Source organism: Scyliorhinus canicula, chromosome 11 (assembly GCF_902713615.1).
Source record: "Scyliorhinus canicula chromosome 11, sScyCan1.1, whole genome shotgun sequence".
NCBI classification, from domain to species: Eukaryota; Metazoa; Chordata; class Chondrichthyes; order Carcharhiniformes; family Scyliorhinidae; genus Scyliorhinus; species Scyliorhinus canicula.
Window position 1 is genome coordinate 71,782,476 of NC_052156.1, and position 19,501 is coordinate 71,801,976.

The 19,501-nt window shown below is 45.7% G+C and overlaps 1 protein-coding gene across 1 annotated transcript in view; it reads left to right on the forward strand.

Annotated features, from left to right (window-relative positions):
* Positions 1–9,532: 9,532 nt before the first annotated feature.
* The window catches only part of LOC119973763 (protein bassoon-like), a gene marked incomplete at its 3' end in the record, with an annotated part of 474,382 nt that continues 464,413 nt past the window's right edge, over positions 9,533–19,501 (forward strand). Inside the window, 1 exon segment of the mRNA XM_038812186.1 lies at positions 9,533–9,725. Within this exon segment, the coding sequence (XP_038668114.1) occupies positions 9,589–9,725 (137 nt within the window).

Sequence of the window (19,501 nt, forward strand, 5' to 3'; positions counted from 1 at the left end):
TCTTATTTTTAATCCATGTTTGATTAATGGACATGTATTTTTAAGTCAAGCAGCAAAGAGAATGAGGAATTCAGAAGTTACAGGAGAGAACACACTCTACTCGTTTGAACAGGAGCTTCAGACTTTTCGGCGCCAGAGAGAGAGATAGAGTGGATTTGGTTTGATCGATTGGCTGAGGGCTAATTAATTGGCCCAAAAGGCCATACTCTGCCCAGTAGCAGGTGGTGATTGGATCCTGTCCCAGTGGAATGATTTCAGAGTCCCAAGGAGCTCTGTTTGACTCGAGGAAGCACAAATACAAGAACTCGCCTCCGCGTTTTTTCTAGAAAGGCTGTGAGTGCTGTATTTCTGGAATTGCAGAGTGCCTGAATGAATCTCCAGGAAAATTATGACAGGCTGCTAAAAAGACCTGGATCCTCCCTCTTGCCCCCAGAAAGGCTGTGAGTGATGTATTTCTGAAACAACAATTCTGAATGACAATGCCTGAATGAGCCTCAGACAAAGTAGAGTTTGAAGAGGAGTAAGGTGCTGGGAACAGCCATCTGAAACAAAGACTTTTTCCCTTTTACTTATTTTTTTTACCCCTTTCTTCCCCTCTGTGTTTGCCTGTCGTGTGTGTGTGTATTTGAGGGGGGGGGGGGGCAAGTTAAAGCGGGGAATTAGGAGTTAGATAATAGTCAACCAGTTGTATTTGCTGCATAGTTCATTACAGTTCTTGTTATTAATAAAAAATGATTGTAAACATGGTAACTAATTATTGGGCAGCCAAGGGCCAAAGACTTTGGGTATTTTTCAAAAACTTAATGGTTAATTAACTTGTGTTGTGATTCCAGGTTAAGTGGGGCTGGAATTAATGCGCATTAACCCAGGGTGTCATAACATAGTGCAGCAGTGATCTCAGCTTAGGTAGTTCCTCCACTCTCACCTGTTTTACATTCAAGCTGTGACAGGTGTGTTACTGAGTTTGCCATTGGCTGTATGAGATGTTTCTGGGGAAATGGTATCAGATAGGAGATTGGTGAGAAAGTAATATCTGTACTTCCTTATACCCTCTACCCTCCCAATCAACACACCGAAAATCATAGCACTGCAACTTTAACAGGAACATCATTAAAAAGAAAATGCATTCTTTTTTCAAAACAGCTGCATTTTGCCAGTAGATTTTACAGTTCTGCTTTCAAGATGACTTAATTGTGAAATATACCTTCTTTAAGCTGGGAAATAGTAAACATGGTGAGATCGGCATCTGCAGTCTACTGGGTTACACATTTTCAACTGGTTTGTCCAAATTCTGAATTGTTCTAAAACACATTAAATCAGCACATTATACTTAGTAGTGTCTTTCTGTCCCTCCTGATTCCTGAATTTGATATTTACCATCTGCTAGTCAGAGGCAGTTTAAAGCAATATTTTATATAGTCTTCTCTCGAGTGGCAGTATGCAATTCCTTTGCAATTCACATCACTCACAAAACTCTTATCTTCATTCATGATCACATTTAGCCCGAAGTCAGGTTTCATTTTAAATTTCCAACAAAATAACACTCCCAGCTCATGAAAATTACAAATGTGGACCACTTTCTGAAATCCAGCTCAAACGTGAACAATAAACAACATGGAACTGCAGCATGACCTTTTACAGCTTGTATTGTACTGGGACTGGTGCCACTGACCCTGATGGCAGTAAGTATATCTCCAGCAAGGTTGAAAATAGATCCTTTCTTTGCTATTCTTGTAAATTGACATTATTTTCTCATTGTATTCTGATAGGGGCGTGACATCATAAAGCAGGAGAACAAAGCTCAAGCAGTTTTTCAATGTCATCTGAATACCAAAATGCATTACAATTTTCATGCAGACTTCTAAATATTTGATAGTCCTCATGAGAGTTATCAAATAAGAACACTGACATTCCAAAGAAATTTGGAAACAATGGTACAGATGTTAAGTTAAAGGCATCGCAAATCTTTCAGGCTACACTTTCAAGTGTAACTCATGAATCATACTACGTGGTATTGTGTACACACCTCTGATTGAAGGAATTTCATAGAAACATAGAATTTACAGTGCAGAAGGAGGCCATTTGGCCCATCGGGTCTGTACCGGCCCATGGAACGAACACCCTGCTTAAGCCCATGCCTCCACCTTACCCCCATAACCCAGTAACCCCACCTAACCTTTTTTGGACACTAAGGGGCAATTTATCATGGACAATCAACCTATCTTTGGACTGTGGGAGGAAACCTGATGAAACCCATGCAGGCACGGAAAGAAAGTGCAAAGTCCACACAGATGGTCACCCGACGTCGGAATCGAACTCGTTCCCTGGAACTGTGAGGCAGCAATGCTAACCACTGTGCCACCGTGCTGCTCCACATTTGGCACCACATGGCATACATTGCACTAATATGAAGTTGTGTATGTTGTGCAGCACAGGCTAGAATACATTAAAGTTCATCAGACAATAAAGGCTTGAAATTTCACCTACAACTTCAAACAGTTCATTGTCTGCTGAAAATCTCATTATCTTGAGTGTGCCTCTGTGTGCCATTCTTTTGATACATATAGATGGATAATGGTGGGCAATGCAGTAATTTGTTTTAAATATCTTGTTTGGCCAGTATCAGGTGGCCATCAACAAATAACTGACTCATGAGATTGGATCAGGTGTTTTGCTCTGACCGTGTGACCTAAACTTCAGGCATATCATATTTTTATTCACTGCGTTACAGGGAAATAGACTCCTTATATATTAATGAGTATAGCACATTCTATTTATTTTTGAGTGCTACTGGTTGAAAAGAGTTTTGAAAAGAAATCACACAGTTCTGCAACGGCCTGCGCAGGCGTTGAGTGCGGCACCAGAGGAAGATTGTGAGGAATACTTTCCACTGTGTCTGGTCTCTGTGGCTGTAGAAATGAGCTCCGGGGGTTGGGAATCTTTGGAAGGGATGGTCTTCTGGACCGAACGTGGTCTATATGCTTGCGCTGGAGAAATTCCAAACAAACACTGGGTCATCGGGCGCAAACTGCCGAATCGGCCGACGCCGAGAAAACCATGTCCCTACCGTTCTTATGTGCGGCACCAGCCAGTGTTGGGCAGGACCAGAAAGCACCGGGTGAAACACCGGGACCAGCCGGCTTCCCGGTGGAATTTTTTAAGCAATTTGCAACATCACTGGCACCACATTTATTGGGAATGCACATGAGGGAATTGCCGGCCACGTTGGTGCAGGCGTCAATCTCTGTGATCCTGAAGAAGGACAAGGAATCAATGGAGTGTGGGTCTTATAGGTCTACTTCTTTCCTGAACACTTATGTAAATATGCTAGCTGAGGTCTTTGCAAAGTGTCTGGAGGGATGTTTGCCGGACATGGTCACAGAAGGCCAGACTGGCTTTGTTAAGGGGCATTAGTTGTCGGCCAATATCAGGTGATTCTGGAATGTGGTCATGTTCCCATCTGGGTGGAATATGCCTGAAGAAATCGTCTCGATAGTTTCAGAAAAGTCTTTCAATTGGGTGGAGTGAAAGTACCTCTTGAGGTTCTGAAATGATTTGGGTTTGAGCCAACGTTTATCCCCTGGGTGAGACTGTTGTAGATTGCTCCCATGGAGAGCGTTAGGACTAATGCGGTGAGCTCAGGATATTTCTGGCTGTATGAGGCATGGATGTCTGTTGACCCCATTGCTGTTTGCACTAGCAATTAAACCCTTGGCCATCGCCAAGACTCGGTGAATGAATGGAAAGGTATTAAGAGAGGGGTAAGGAGCATAAGGTGTCCCTGTATGCAGACACCCTGCCTGTTGTTGTACATCTCAGACCATCATTAATGCATGAGGAAGATAATGGGGCTGTTAAGCAGGTTTGGATCCTTCTCAGGGAGCACACTTAGGATTGACCAAGAGCGAAGCATTTCCGGTAAACTCGCTGGCTAGGAGAACAGATTTGGGATCGCTATCATTTAAGAGAGCCAAGATGAGATTCAGATATCTAGGGAGAAAGGTGTCTCATGATTGGGCCTTGCTGCACAAATTGAACATGGCCAGTCTGGTGGAGGGGGTGTTAGGAGACTTGAAGAGTTGGGATGTCCCCACTTTCCTTGCAGGAAGAGTGCAAATGATGAAAATTAGCATACATTTTCCCGAGATTCCTATTTCTGTTCTAGTTCCTTCCGATTTTCCTCCCCAATTTTTTTTTTGTTCGAGTGGACAAGTTAATCTTGGTCTTTGTGTGGGCAGGTAAGGCATCCAGGATCCGGAGAACCTTCCTGCAGTGGAAATGGCATTGAGGAGGGCTGGCCTTACCAAATTTAATGTTCTTTTATTGGGCGGTGAATATTGGGAAGATACAATGGTGTTGGGGGTAACAGGGGTCAGAGTGGGGGCAACTGAAAGAGGTCTCGTGTTGGGTCATGTTTAAGGGCATTGGTCACTTCACCTCTTCCATTTTCCCCAGCTAAATTCACAAGAAACCCAGTAGTGTTGGCATCCCTTAAAATACAAAATCAGTTTAGATGGCATTTTAGATGGGGGCATGTCAGTATTGTCTCCTATTTGCGGAAACCATAGATTTGCACCACCTGGCCTAGATGCAACCTATAAGATTTGGAAGAGGGAGGGTGTTGAGAGGATTAGGGATCTGTGAAGGGTAGGTTGGTGGCTCTGGAGGAGATGAAGGAAAAATACCAACTCCCAAGGAGGAGCAAGTTTAGATATATGGAGGCATGGGACTTTGTTCGCAAAGAACTCTCTTTGTTTCCCCAATTGCCGAGCCACATATTTATGGATAGGATGTTTTCTTGTGATGAGCTGAGTGAAGGAGGGATCTCAGACATATATAGGTAGTTGCTGGAGATGGGGAAGGCTCAATTAGATGAGATAAAGGGGAAATGGGAAGAAGAATTGGGCTTGGTGCTGGAGGGAGGGGCCTAGATGAGTTATTATATATGGTAAACTCTACTTCCTCTTACGCCAGGCTGAGCCCGATACAATATAAAGTTATCCATAGGGCGCACATGACTACAGCATGCATAAGTGGGTGCTTCCTGAAGTGGAGGACAGGTGTGAAAGATGCTTAAGGGGCCAGCGAACCACTCACATATGTTCTGGTCCTGCCCAAAACTGGTCGGGTTGTGGGCATCGGTCTTTGAGACAATATTGGTGATCAAGGCGGTGAGGTTGGAGCCGTGCCCATTGATGGCAATTTTTAGGGTGTCGGATTTGTCGGAGCTTCAAGATGGGAAGAGAGCTGATAGCTTGGCCTTTGATTGCCCGGTGTCAAATCCTGGATGGAGGTCAGCTGTGCCAATTAGGGCCTCAGTATGGTTCGGGGATGTGGCAGAATTTCTGTGACTAGAAAAGATCAAATATGCCCTTAGTAGGTTGGAAGAAGGGTTATACTCAAGGTGGAAGCTGTTCATTGCTGTCTTTCTAAAACTATTTATTGGCAGCAATGGGGGTGGGTGTAGAATAGGTCAGGAGGGCAGGGGGTTCTGGGGTTATAATAATTAGTTTGCAAAACCAAAAAATAACGAACTGTTGGTAATATATCTGAGTGTTTCCTTGTATGTTTGTGATTTATTTTGTATTGTTTGGAATAACATATATTCAAAAAAAAACCTCAGATAGAAACTTGCTTACATAACAAGGTCCCATGCAAAGCCAGATGCAGCCACTTACAGAAGGTGGCCTCTGGATGAGGGTGATTCTTTGAACATTTTTGCCACTTTACCTAGAGGATTTAACATTGTACCTTTGCAGACATCATCCATTTTCAATCTCCAGGTAAAGAGGAAGATGGCTCAAGTGATTGTCACACTGCAGGAGCAGGGTCTGAGCCAGACATATGCCACATACAACAACACCAATAGCACATTGCACATGATGACCATATTCTTATCTGTAATGGGGAGGGAACATTGCTCTCACATGTCCATTTACTATTTAATGTAAATATCCGAATTCTACTTATAGGTGCATGAGAGTAGCTTGCAAACAGGTTTCCCTGTCCCTGAGGAAGGCCCTGATCTTTGCTTGCTATCACCTCTCCACAGTGTAATCTAGTTAATGAATCCCGCTCAATCCCCAATAGAGTTAGAAACTTCTTGCCACTGTTAAAAGTCCATCATTTACTGCTTAAAATTTCAAGGGTTCTCAAGTTTTACTGCACTCTTTGTCTCTATTAACATATTAGTTGAGAAAGGAGTTTTTGAAGCAATTAAGATGAACTAGTATTTTGAGCTTTAAGAGTGAGACACTTCAGATTTTTCCATTTGCTTGTATCACCTTTGATGTAATTTTAAATTCTCATTTTGAGACGAGATATTTCAGCAGAAAATGCTGGTGGAAACTTTGCAGCAGAACTTTATCTAATGTCAGGGAAACTTTAGAACTTGCGAGTTGGACAAATCTTTTAGGTTGGAGCATGGCTGATGATAGACATTGGTAAAAAATGGGGAATTGATTGAAAATTTCGTCACTCCCAATTATTAATGTTCCATGTGCTGTATTGCCAGACCAACAAATGCTTTTGATCTTTGGGTTATAGGGTCCCTCCAAATGTGTAATGTAATACTCAACTTTAGATCCAATGCCACTTTCATTGACTGATTTGTTAACATTTGTTTTTCTTGCTTTTGTGGGTTACTGTAATCGCAATTAGCTCTTGACTCCATACAATGTAAAATTACTGAAAACAGAGAAGTGAATAAGGGTAGTTAACATTATGCTTACGTTCTCTGTCAACAGTAAGATTTGATTGAATTAATCATCTTCAAAATATTATGATCAATGGAAAACATACTTGCATTGTTAGTATAGTAACATAGGCTGCCGAAACTGCAGTGTTCTGAACATTTGAACAAACCTGCATGGAGCACGCGTAGTGAAGCTTTGAACTCCACTCCCACCTATGGGATTGTCTCCAACAGAACCTTGAATTCTGTCCGTTGAAAGGGGAATCCAAATGCAGAAATCACCACTGTTCGTTGAACAATTATTTTTGGATAGCATTTAGGCTGTGGAAACTTCTGGCTTGTTCATTGGCAATTCAATGCAACGCATCCAGCTATTTCGGCGTCTCCCCATCCACCAACGTGAATTTTCTTAGTCTTCCATCTTTGTTGTCTATGTTTGAACTATATTCAATGATGTGATTTGCAAAATAAATGATCATGTAAGTTCATGTAGGAATTGAATTATTTACGACACAAAAGACGGCCATTCACCCCCCCCCCCCCCCCCAGTCCATGTCATCTCTCCGTAGAGCAATCCAGTCAACGAATCCCGCTCCATCCCCAACAGTCATAAACTTATTGGCACTGTTAAAGTCCATCATTTATAAATTAAAGTTTGAATGATTCTCAAGTTTTACTGTACTCCTATTAACGTAGAGTTGATGAGTTTTTGAAGTAATAAAGATGAACTTGTATTTAGAGCTTCAAGAGTAATTTGCTTCATATTTTTCCATTTGCTTGCACCACCTCATGATGTAATTTTAAAAATTCCATTGTAAGACAGATATTTCAGCAGAAAATGCTGGGGAAAACTTTGCAGCAGAACTTTACCTTATGTCAGGGAAACTTCGCAATTTAGTAGTTCGCCAAAGCTTTTAGTTTGGAGTATACCTAGTACATTGCCTCTAAAAGCTCTGAACAACTGCATATGCATGATTTGGAAATCCTTTTAATCCTCTGGGACACTCAGTTATGCAGTGCATTAGCTGTATCCCAATCAGACTGAGCTTGAAATCGCAAGTTTGTGGTTCAAGTTCCATTTAAATGTTGCTTGGTCAGAGGCAATGGGCTGAATTTTGCGGTAAAAAGAAACGGCGAGGCTAACAGATTTTCTATTTACTCATGTAAACAAAAGAGAAAATTCTGGAAAATTTCAGCAGGTCTGGCAGCATCTGTAAGGAGAGAAAAGAGCTAACGTTTCGAGTCCAGGTGACCCTTTTGTCAACAACTTCCAGATTTCTGCACGTGTGGCCACGAGAAGTTGCTGAATGATTTACTCCTCAGTAAATAGAAATGCTTTTAGCGTTACTTTTTACAGCAAAATTCAGTCCCTTGTCTCTGATCAGGCAGCGTTTAAATTGAACTTCCAGGTTTCAGCATGTAACTGCGCGTGTGATCACTAGATGTTGCTGTCACAGATTGCCTGCTCCTCCAAATATTTTTTGAAACTGCATCTCGCTGTTCAAATGTAGAGTTATTTTACTTACCTCGTAGATAAGGAGTGAACTTGTCATGAAATGGTAGGGTTTGTCCAGTGTAAGTCTTCAATGGTGTGATAAGTCTCGATTATTACCAAACAACCTCTTTAGCATCGACAATTAACTTATGTAAATGTAGAGTCTCATTCATTTAGCTTTTAATTGTTGTTGGAGATTTTTAAAAAACCATTTCGAAACAACATTTTCTTTACCTCTTTTAATCCATTTTTAAATTTAATTCCTGTACCTGACATCGAATTCGATATTCCAATTTACACTTTCTGATTAAATATTCATTAAATATTTAACAATATGTTTGTCTAAGGAGATACACAGGCGCTTGCCTTCTTCACACAGATCTCAAATGCTCTGTAGAGGGCACTGTGCTTTTAGGATAGAGGCTATGGGAATATGCAAGTTGAATTAATGGTTGCTGTCAAGAGTGAAATCTGGTCTAATGCATATTAAACTGAAGCCCTGTCTGCCACACGTTTCAAAAGCGGTGCGATATCAGAGCATCCAAGCACTATCCTAAGAGCAGTGAGTTCTTTGATTTCTGTCACATCCAAAACCAGATTAACTGACGATTCATTTCATTTTCTGTGCAGGATGTACAAATTGACTGCCCCAGCTTGCCTAAAAATAATTCGCACACTTCAAAAACGAATTTGATGTGAGAGCTTTGAGATATATTGAGAAATGTGATAAGGCACCATGTAATCCCTTCTCAACCATTTGCAAATGTACCGATCTGTCGAGCTCTTTCCAATCTTTTCTTCCAAGACCATTACCAAGAACCGTGTTATTTGGGAAGAGAAATAGAAACAAATGGATTTGGAATGAATAGATACTGGTTTTGAAACAGTGAATAAATTAGGAGTAGCACTTTGTAAAAAATGAAATCAGAGGTAGCTCTTGTACAGGCAATCCAGTTAGAAAAATAATAGAGGTTTATCAGTACATGCAGAAATAATCGTATGCTGTATGGCTCATAGTGGTTCCTGAGATCCTGGGGCCGTGGAGATCTCATGCCAATAAAGGGATGCATCAGGGATGGTGAATGCAAGGTGTTCAGGAATTCTTGTTTGACTTATGGTTGGTGGGAGGCAGGTAGTTATCACAGGAGATTAAATGGATTTGTGCAACCCATGCTAAATCCATTCATTCACAAGAACAATGTGGGCGAGAGACCGCGCGGGCGGGGGCGCGAGGAGCGGGCGAAGAGCCGCGCAGGCGCAGCGCCGCCCACCGACGCACTTGCTCGGGAGGGTGTCGAGCGGCGCAGGCGCAGTGAGGCCTCCGAGAGGAGGAGGAAGGAGGAGGAGATGGTGTTGATGGCGGAGGGGGAGCATCGCTGAGCGACAGCCTCGGCTCGACATGGGCAACGAGAACAGCCTGGAGCCCGGCGAGCTGGAGCCCATCTCGGCGCCGGCTGCAGCAGCACCAGCGCCGCCGCTGAAAACAGCCGCGGCCCCGAATGGAGCGCCCGGGGGGCGGGCAGCGGCAGCCGGCAGGTTAGTGGCGCGGAGCGGGCAGCGGCGGAGCCCGGGCGGGGAAACCCCGAGAGCGGCCAGCACGCGCAAGCCAGCCCCCGGCGTCACCATGGTGACCTGAGCTGACCGGCAGGCCCTGGGGGGAACCAGGGGCAAGGCGCGCGGCCCCGGGGGCTCAGCTTGGCAGTAGCAGGAAGCTGAGTCCAAGAGGGCAGGTTTGCAACTGCACTCACCAAATGCAACCTGATTTTTATATTTATTATTTTTGAAAATATACTGTGGAATAAGCGAAGGGTTGGGGCGCACTCTGATGTTCGCTGCTCCTTCAATCGTGTCACCCACTTAGGATGCAGCGCAGGAAAGGTTCTGCCTGGAAAGCAGGCGAGACTTGCACCCAGGTTGATGCCCCCCCCCCCCCCCCCCATAAACCACACGCATCGCTGATCAGAAGGCGAGCAGGAAAGGGCAGCGGGGTTGAGAGGGCAGGAGAAGGGTGACTTCGCAAAGTCAAATGCAGAAATCGCACCGGTTATTGTTATTATTTTGTTTTAAACAATGACACCAGCGGATTCAGAGAGGGAGGGCATTGCAGCACCGTATGCATGTTGAATGAAATGCAACAGGAAGCTGTCAGCCAAGAGGGAAGCAAGAGGGGACGGGGAGCAGAGGTGCACAAATAATCAAAGAGGAAACGGGACGGAGAAGCCGATCAAGTCAGTAATGAGACGGTGAGCAGGCGGACGTTGCCGCGTCGTGTGGGAAAGATCGGACTTTGTCCTAAACTGGTCACATTTCAGTGCCCGAGACCTGTTTGTGTTGGCAGTCGTCAGCTGAGTCTGGTGGACCAGACCTCTCTTAGATTAGAAACTTTTTTTAAAATTCAAAGTGACAGGGGCTGAAGTCAATATTTCAAAACGGTACGTGAGAGAGATGCTAGTGCTGAACCAGCCAAGCGTGGCTGGAAATCATACATCTTTTGAAGGTTGTTCCGTTTCTTTTGCATATTGATTATAGGGTAATGAAAGCCTCACAGCAAAAGAGTACAAGTTTGAAGAGGGCATAAAGCCAAATGCGTCTCTTGTTGAGCACCAAGAATGCTCGAGTATTGGCTCAGAAGTAGCTGTCCTTTCAGTACCACGGCCCTCGGAGGGAACACTGAAGAGTTAACATTTCGCTGCTCCTTCTCGAACTAATCCAAAACCTCCCTGAAGAGTGAAGAATGCTTGTGGGTTAAAATATGAAGAAAAGCTTGGGTGTCTTTACCAACTGCATTCAATAATTCGAAATCTTCTTTGATCTGTTACCGATTCATAGTGTTTTATGATCACTAATTGAAGCTTTATTTCTTTAATACACCCCGCATCATTATGTTCCAAGGTCCGTATGAGCACACGCTGCTTGCTTGGCACAGTTTTTGTCAGCACTTTATCCCCAAGTAATGCGTGCCGGTATTAGAAGCTGTCTCTTTCAATACTATTCTATAATAGCACTTCGTTTCCCTGTATGGTGCTGAAGCGCGGCACGCTCCGCTAATGAGAACTGTCTATTCCAGAACCACGTGTGTGTATGTGTGCGTTTTAATCAACCTGGCACCTACATATATGTGGATCACCGGTGGTATCTGTTTCAGCAGCACCTGTCCTGCATGAGAATAGATCCACAGAAACGGTACGTTTGAGGGTTTAGTGCTGGTGTGAGCTTTCAGTTTCTGTCCGAACCAGTCTCGCCTCCCGTGACGCTGGGCGCTGTCCATTTCAGCACCATTTCCCTCCCAGCTGTTCCCGTTGTCAGGATTCGCCCGCGTTCTTCATTGCGATTTTAATTTTTTAACAGCTGATATCCAATTTTGACGAACACTAAGTCATACTTCGAATTTTATTCCTCCACCGGTATCGATTGAGGAAAAAATACGGAAGCTAGGACATTTCTGCTGTTTGAGTAGCCAGGATCAGATTCCTTCTTTCCAAATTAATGTGGAATACAGAACCATATCAGTAATAACAGGTTTAATTCTGTATAACAGTCCAGCCATGATTTGACTGGGTCCGCTTCAGCACTGATATAAGGCAAATGCACTGTCCTGTTCTACAATGAAATCACCATTAAGTTTCTGCTTTAATTACCTTTTTAAATATCTGCACGTTCTCCCCGTGTCTGCGTGGGTTTCCTCTGGGTGTTACGGTTTCCTCCCACAGTCCAAAGACGTGCAGGTTAGGTGGATTGGCCATGCTAAATTGCCCTTAGTGTCCAAAAAAAGATTAGGAGGAGTTATTGGTTTACGGGGATAGGGTGGAAGTGAGGGCTTAAAGTCGGTCGGTTCAGACTCGATGGGCCGAATGGCCTCCTTCTGCATTGAATTTTCTATGTTCTATATGTATTTTTAAATTGTCTTGAATGCTTGCATCTGACGGCTGCAACATGAACTTGCCAACCTGCATATAAAGAACAATATTATTCAAGTATGCTTGAAACAGTATATGATGGCAAATACTTGTAGCTTTTATCAATATTGTTTGTGACTCTGGTGATTACAGCTACTTTTGGTTTGTTGGAGATATTCTCATGATAACTTGAATCACTTATTGCATCCCGATCCAATACGTTTACACACTGCAAATGTTGTAAGGCTGGATCTGTTGCAGATGTTTCAGCATAATTTATAAAAGAACCCACGTGTAAGCAAATGATAAGTCTAGCTTTCAAATAAATAAAGAGTTATACTGGGGACATACCATTTTATCTTAGTTAACTAGATTTTAGTTACAGAATTTGGTACAATTATTTCAGTAATTTTTTGTTTTAGATTTGTGTCTTTAGAAAGTGGCAAATGTTACTTTTTTTCAAGGTACGCAACCTTTAGAATATTTGCTTGGGATTGCTGTGCAATTTCAGTGTTCGAGAAGGAGCTGATGAGTGTATGAGCAGGTATGCAATGAAGAAAGTGAGGAATCCGTCTTTCGTGTACTTTCATAATTGCATCTTTTAAAGGATGGAATCTGGTTCAAATCAAAAGAAAATTTGTGGCATGCAGTATTTCTCTCCATTGTGCTGGATAAGGGAAGATATATTCTGCAGATATTGAAATGTTAGGCACCACATTACCACTTGGCAGCATTTTACTTCACTGTCAGAATATGTCACAATGTCAGAATATGGACTATACATTTTAATTATATATAATTGAGAAATGAAGATATACAATTTAGATACAAAAAGATTTAAAGGATAATTTTACTGAAAAAAAAAAAGGTAAAACATTAGCATTGCTGTATATTTTTCCCAATTTTCTGGTCTCTGCAGGAAGTATTAACATGTAGTCCTTGGGTGTCAGCTCCAAAGGCGCCGATGGCCGTCTGGTAATTCAACCAAGTGACCATTCTTTATTGATATCAGCAGGCTATTCGGTTGAGTACATACCACAGCAGAGTGTTACCCTTTGTCTTCTTGCCCAGGGACAGTTAAATAGTTGTGTTCCATCTCCACATAAGATGACTACATGCACCAAAAAGCAGGCAGTAAACTTGCGCGTTTTCTAATTTATGTTGAAGAATACCATTCCCACTGTCCTGTTACCTTATTAAACTTTTTGGTATAAAACTAAATGCACTGAAAATAACTGTAATTTTTGAATTGAAATAATCTCAATTACACACATTTGGAAAATGACAGTTTCAGATAATTATGCACTTAATATTCTAGTTTGTGTTGGTGTGATGCAAGCATTCGTAGCTGTTGCAATATTTGCAACGGTATTTTTCAAGAAGGTGGTTCATCACAACTGTTTCAAGGGCAATTGAGGATGGGCAATAAATGCTGGCCTTTCCAAGTGACTTTACCCGCACTGTGAAAGCACTTGGCTGTTCAATCAGAAAAACATGAGAGATCGAGCATTGTAATTTGCTCTAATAACTTTACCACATCGCCCAATTTAGCTATATCCTGCCAATGAAAGGATTGGAAGAATAGCAGGATGAGCATGGCACAGTGGGATTTTTGCTGCACAAAGTCTTTTCCGGATTCCATCTTCAAACTTGAATATGATAGTCTACTGATTGAGTTATTAGTAATGACATGTTGTTAGTGATAAGCTCACTTGGGTTACCATACTAGTAGAAATCCAGTCTCCTGGACTAATAATTTGTGTAACATAAAATCCTGTCATTGCAATTTGTGAAATTTAATTCATTCATAAAAACCTTAAATAAATCTGCAGTGAAAATCTGGCAGATGCAACCTTGAACTGAAGCTATCTGATTGTGCTGAAAATTAAAATTTAAAAATGTTCATCGGGAAACAAAGTTGCCCATGCTTACCGGAGCTGACTAATATGTATCTGCAGTTCCATGCCAATGCAATTTACTTTTTTTATTATTCATTCAAGGGTAGTAGACTTCGCTGGCTAGGTCAGCATTCATTGCCCATCTCTAATTACCCTTGAGAAGATGATGGTGAGCTGCCTTTAGAACCACTGCAGTCCATAAGGTGTAGATACACCCTCAGTGCTGTTAGGGAATAAATTGCAGGATTTTGGCCCAGCGACAGTGAAGGAATGGCAATATTTTTCCAAGTCAAGAAATCAAGTCAAGAAGGGAAATTTGGCAGTGGTGTTTCCATGTATTTACTGCCTTTGTCCTTGTAGATGGTGGTGGTCATGGTTTTGGACGGTGCAGTATAAGGAGTCTTGGTGAGTTGTCGGCACAGTTGACTAGTGGTTCGCACTTCTGCCTCACGGCGCTGAGATCCTGGGTTTGATCACTGTCCATGTGGAGTTTGCACATTTTCCCAATATCTCTATGGGTCTCACCCCCTCAACCAAAGGATGTGCAGCATAGGTGGATTGGCCATGCTAAACTGCACCTTAATTGTAAAAAAAAAAGGGGTTTTTTTTTTTAAAAAAATAAGGCATTTTTAATTTTTTAACAACAATTTCTAAATCAAACATAGCACAGTAAATAACAACCCCCACCCCAACACCCACACCCAGCCAACATGCTTACACACACAGTTCCTCAGTCCCCCTCCTCCACTCACTGATCCCGCCTCAAGTAACTATCCCTGCCCTCCTTCCTCCCGAACCCCCCATTATCGTATCTGCTGACAGCTTAATTTACTCCAAAGAATTTGATAAACGACTGACACCTCCGGATAAACCCTAACATCGAACCTGTCAGGGCAAACGTAATCTTTTCAAGCCTGAGAAAACCGGCCATGTCACTAACCCAAACCCCCGATTTCGGGGACTTCAGGTTTCTCCACACCTATAAGATCCGTCTCCGGGCTACACGGGAGGCAAAGGCCAAAACGTCAGCCTCTCTTGCCCCCTGGACTCCTGGGTCTTCCGACAAACCAAAAATTGCCACCTCTGGACTCGGTGCCACCCTTGTCTTTAATACCGTGGACATGACATTGGCAAATCCTTGCCAGAATCCCCTAAGCTTCGGATATCCCCAAAAGATGTGGACATGATTTGTGGGCCCTCCCGCACATCGCCCACACCTATCCTCCACTCCTTCAAAGAACCTGCTCATACGGGCCACAGTCATATGCGCCCTATGGACCACCTTGAATTGTATCAGGCTGAGCCTAGCACACGATGAGGACGTGTTAACCCTACTCAATGCATCCTCCCACTCTCCAGTCTCTAATTCCTTGCCCAACTCATTCTCCCACTAAGTTTTATCACCCCTATCGGGTTCCCTCCCACTCCATGAGCTCTTTATAAATTTCCGAGACCTTCCCCTTCCCCACTCCCATTTTCCTGTATCCCCAGGGGCTGAAGAAGCGAGAAGGTCGGAACTTTTCTCCGTACAAAGTCCCTCAACTGCAGATAGCGGTACCTATTCCTACCTGGCAGCCCAAACTCCTCCGCCAAGTCCTCCAAGCACGGAAAGCTGCAGTCAATAAACAGGTCCCCAAACCGCTCAATCCCAGCTTGCTGCCACCTCCGAAACCCCCCATCTGGTCCACTCCTGGCACAAACTGGTGGTTCCCACAGATTGTGGAGTCCATATCGACGCTCCTTCCACCCCCATATGCTTCCGTCATTGTCTCCACACCCTCAAAGCCGCCACCACTACCGGGCTTATAGTGTACCAGGCCAGCGAGAACGGCAGAGGTGCCATTACTAGTGACCCTAAACTTCTGCTCCTACATGATGCTGCCTCCACCCGCTCCCATACTCGCCCCTCCCCCACTATCAACCTCTCGATCATTTCTATATTCATTGCCTAATAGTAGTTCCTGAAATTCGGTAGGGCCAGCCCCACTCCCCCGCTCCAGCAACACCTTCTTTACCCGTGGGGTTTTACCCGCCCACATAAACCCAGAGTTCACTGCATTCACCCTCTTAAAAAATGCTTTCGGAATAAAAATAAAGAGTCACTGGAATACAAACAAAAATCTCGGGAGCACCGTCATCTTTACGGTCTATATCCTCCCCGTCATTGACATCGGGAGCATATCCCACCTCCGAATGTCCTCCTTCATCTGCTCCACTAACCGAGCCAAATTCAGCTACACCTTATGGACTGCAGTGGTTCTTAACGGAAATGCCCACCCACCACCTTGAACAGCATCGCCTTCAATCACCTCTCCTGCCCCCTCGCCTGAATCACAAAGACTTCACTCTTACCCATATTCAATTTATATCCATAAAACTGGCCAAATTCCCCTAGGATCCTCATAATCACTCCAATCCCCCCCGAGTGGGTCAAAAATATACAAAAGTAGGTTGTCCACATATAACGAGACCCTGTGCTCCACCCCCCCACCCCCCACCGCACTATTTCCCTGCCTGTCCTTTGACGTTCTAAGTATCATCGAGGGGCTCTATGGCCAAGGCAAACAACAGTGGGGAGAGTGGACATCCCTGCCTCGTCCCTCGGTGCAGCCTGAAATAATCCGAGTTCACTCGGTTTGTCTGCATGCTCGTCACCGGTGCCTGGTACGGCAGCTGGACCTAGTCTACAAAACACTGCCCAAACCGCAACAGGACCTCCCACAGGTACTCCCACTCCACCCGATCAAAGGCCTTCTCTGCATCCATGGCGACCACCACCTCCACCTCCCTCCCCTCGGAGGGCATCATAATCACATTTAAAAGCATTCTGACGTTGGCCGTTAATTGCCTCTCTTTTACAAATCCTATTTGGTCTTCGCCTATCACCCTGGCACACAATCCTCTATCCTTGAGGCCAAGATCTTGGCCAGCAATTTGGCGTCCACATTCAGAAGGGAGATTGGTCTGTATGACCCACATTGTTCCGAATATTTCTTTCGCTTCAGAATCAGGGAGATTGAGGCCTGTGACATTATCATTATATGCCCTGACCAGCACCCCTGAAAACATTTTGTGAAACTCCACCGGGTACCAGTCTGGCCACAGGGCCTTGCCCGACTGTATAGCCGCCAACCTTTCTACTACTTCAAACAGCCCAATTGGGGCCCCTTGGGCTTCCACCAACTCTTTATTCACCCTGGGAAACTCCAGTCCTTCCAAAAACCACCTCATCCCAGCTGGGGGTTCCGACTCCAACAGCCTACTATAAAATTTCCTGAACACCAGCTTAGGAAACGGAGGCGGCTGGAGAGATAGGGATATTGAAGGATAGAGGAGGAACACAATCTTGGACCCAGCGGGAGTGAACGGGATGTTCAGGGAATGTCATGGTTCTAAGTATCCTGTCCCCGTCCCCCCCGTCGCTCAACCATCTTCTTAATGCAAACACTGCAATCCCCAACAAACACAAAGAAGAAAAAGCAACCCACCATCCCCCATTAAGAACAAAACAGACCCAAAACAACCCGAAACGGAGATTCCGGAGTGGGACTCTCATAGGTGTGTGGACTGGGAGGGGGAGGAGGAGAGAGGGGAGAGGGGGAGGGGGAGGGGGGAGGGGGAGGAGGGGGGAGGGGGAGGGAGGAGGGGGAGGAGGGGGGAGGGGGAGGGGGAGGGGGAGGAGAGGGTAGGGAGGGGGAGGGTAGGGGGGAGGAGGGGGGAGGGGGGGAGGGGGGAGGAAGGGGGGAGGGGGGAGGAAGGGGGGAGGGGGAGGAGGGGGTAGAGGGGGAGGGAGGGGGGGAGGAGGAGGAGGGGGGGAGGAGGAGGAGGGGGAGGGGGAGGAGGAGGAGGGGGGAGGAGGAGGAGGGGGGGAGGAGGAGGAGGGGATGGGGGGAGGAGGAGGGGGGAGGAGGAGGGGAGGAGGAGAGGGGGGGGTTGGATCGGTCGAGTTCTAGGACAGGGAGGGTGCCAGCCGCAGCAAGGGAGCTAAAGTGGTCTATGGGGGGGGGAGGGAGGAGGGGGGGAGGGAGGAGGAGTATGGGGGAGGAGGGAGGAGGAGGAGGGAGGGGTGAGGAGGGGGGAGGAGGAGGGGGGGGAGGAGGAGGAAGGGGGAGGAGGTGGAGGGGAGGAGGTGGAGAGGGAGGAGGGGGGAGGGGGAGGAGGGGGGGTTGGATCGGTCGAGTTCTAGAACAGGGAGGGTGCCAGCCGCAGCAAGGGAGCTAAAGTGGTCTATGGGGGGGAGGAGGGGAGGAGGAGGAGGAGGAGGAGGAAGGAGGAGGAGGGGGGAGGGGGAGGAAGAGGGGGAGGAGGAGAGGGGGGAGGAGGAGAGGGGGGAGGGGGAGGGGAGGGGGAGGGGGGGAGGGGGAGGAGGGGGAGGAGGGGGGAGGGGGAGGGGAGGGGGAGGGGGGGGAGGGGGGAGGAGGGGGGAGGGGGGAGGAGGAGGGGAGGAGGAGGGGGGAGGGGGAGGAGGGGGGGGTTGGATCGGTCGAGTTCTAGAACAGGGAGGGTGCCAGCCGCAGAAAGGGAGCTAAAGTGGTCTATGGAGCAGATGGAAGGGGTAGATTCATGGAGGTATGGACAACCGAGATCAAAAGAGTTTTCAGGGCTGGTTTGCACACTGGGCTAAACAGCTGGCTTGTAATGCAAAACAAATCCATCAGCGCAGGTTCAATTCCTGTACCGGCATCCCCGAACAAGCGCCGGAGAGGTTTTTCACAGTAACTTCTTTGAAGCCTACTTGTGACAATAAGCGGTTATTATTATGATTTTTTTTTTGAAAAAATTTTGATTGAGATTGTAAAAAAATATCAAAAACAGAAAATAACAACAAGAAAACAGAATTAACAACAAAAAAAAGAAAAAACACAATAACCCCCAAAACCACCCCCCCCCCCCCCCCCCCCCCCCCCCCCCCCCCCCCCCCCCCCCCCCGCAACAACTAAAAAAAGAAGAAATAGGTGAGCACCCGGCATATTCAATAAACACATGTACACATTTTCCCCCTCCCCCGAAACAAACCCCCCCCAGGTTGATGATGCTGCCGGCCTATTTTCCTGCCGTTCTGCCAGGAAGTCAAGGAAAGGCTGCCACCGCCTAAAGAACCCCTGTACTGATCCCCTCAGGGCAAATTTTACCCTCTCCAATTTGATGAACCCCGCCATATCATTGACCGAGGCCTCCACGCTTGGGGGCCTCGCATCCTTCCATTGAAGCAAAATCCTCTGCCGGGCTACTAGGGACGCAAAGGCCAGAACACCGGCCTCTTTCGCCTCCTGCACTCCCGGCTCCACTGCAATCCCAAAAATTGCGAGTCCCCAGCCTGGCTTGACCCTGGATCCTATCACCCTCGACTCCGTCCTTGCTACCCCCTTCCAAAATTCCCCCAGCGCTGGGCATGCCCAGAACATATGGGCATGGTTCGCTGAGCTCCCCGAGCATCTAGCACACCTGTCTTCGCCCACAAAAAACCTACTCATCCTCGTCCCGGTCATGTGGGCCCTATGTAGCACCTTGAACTGTA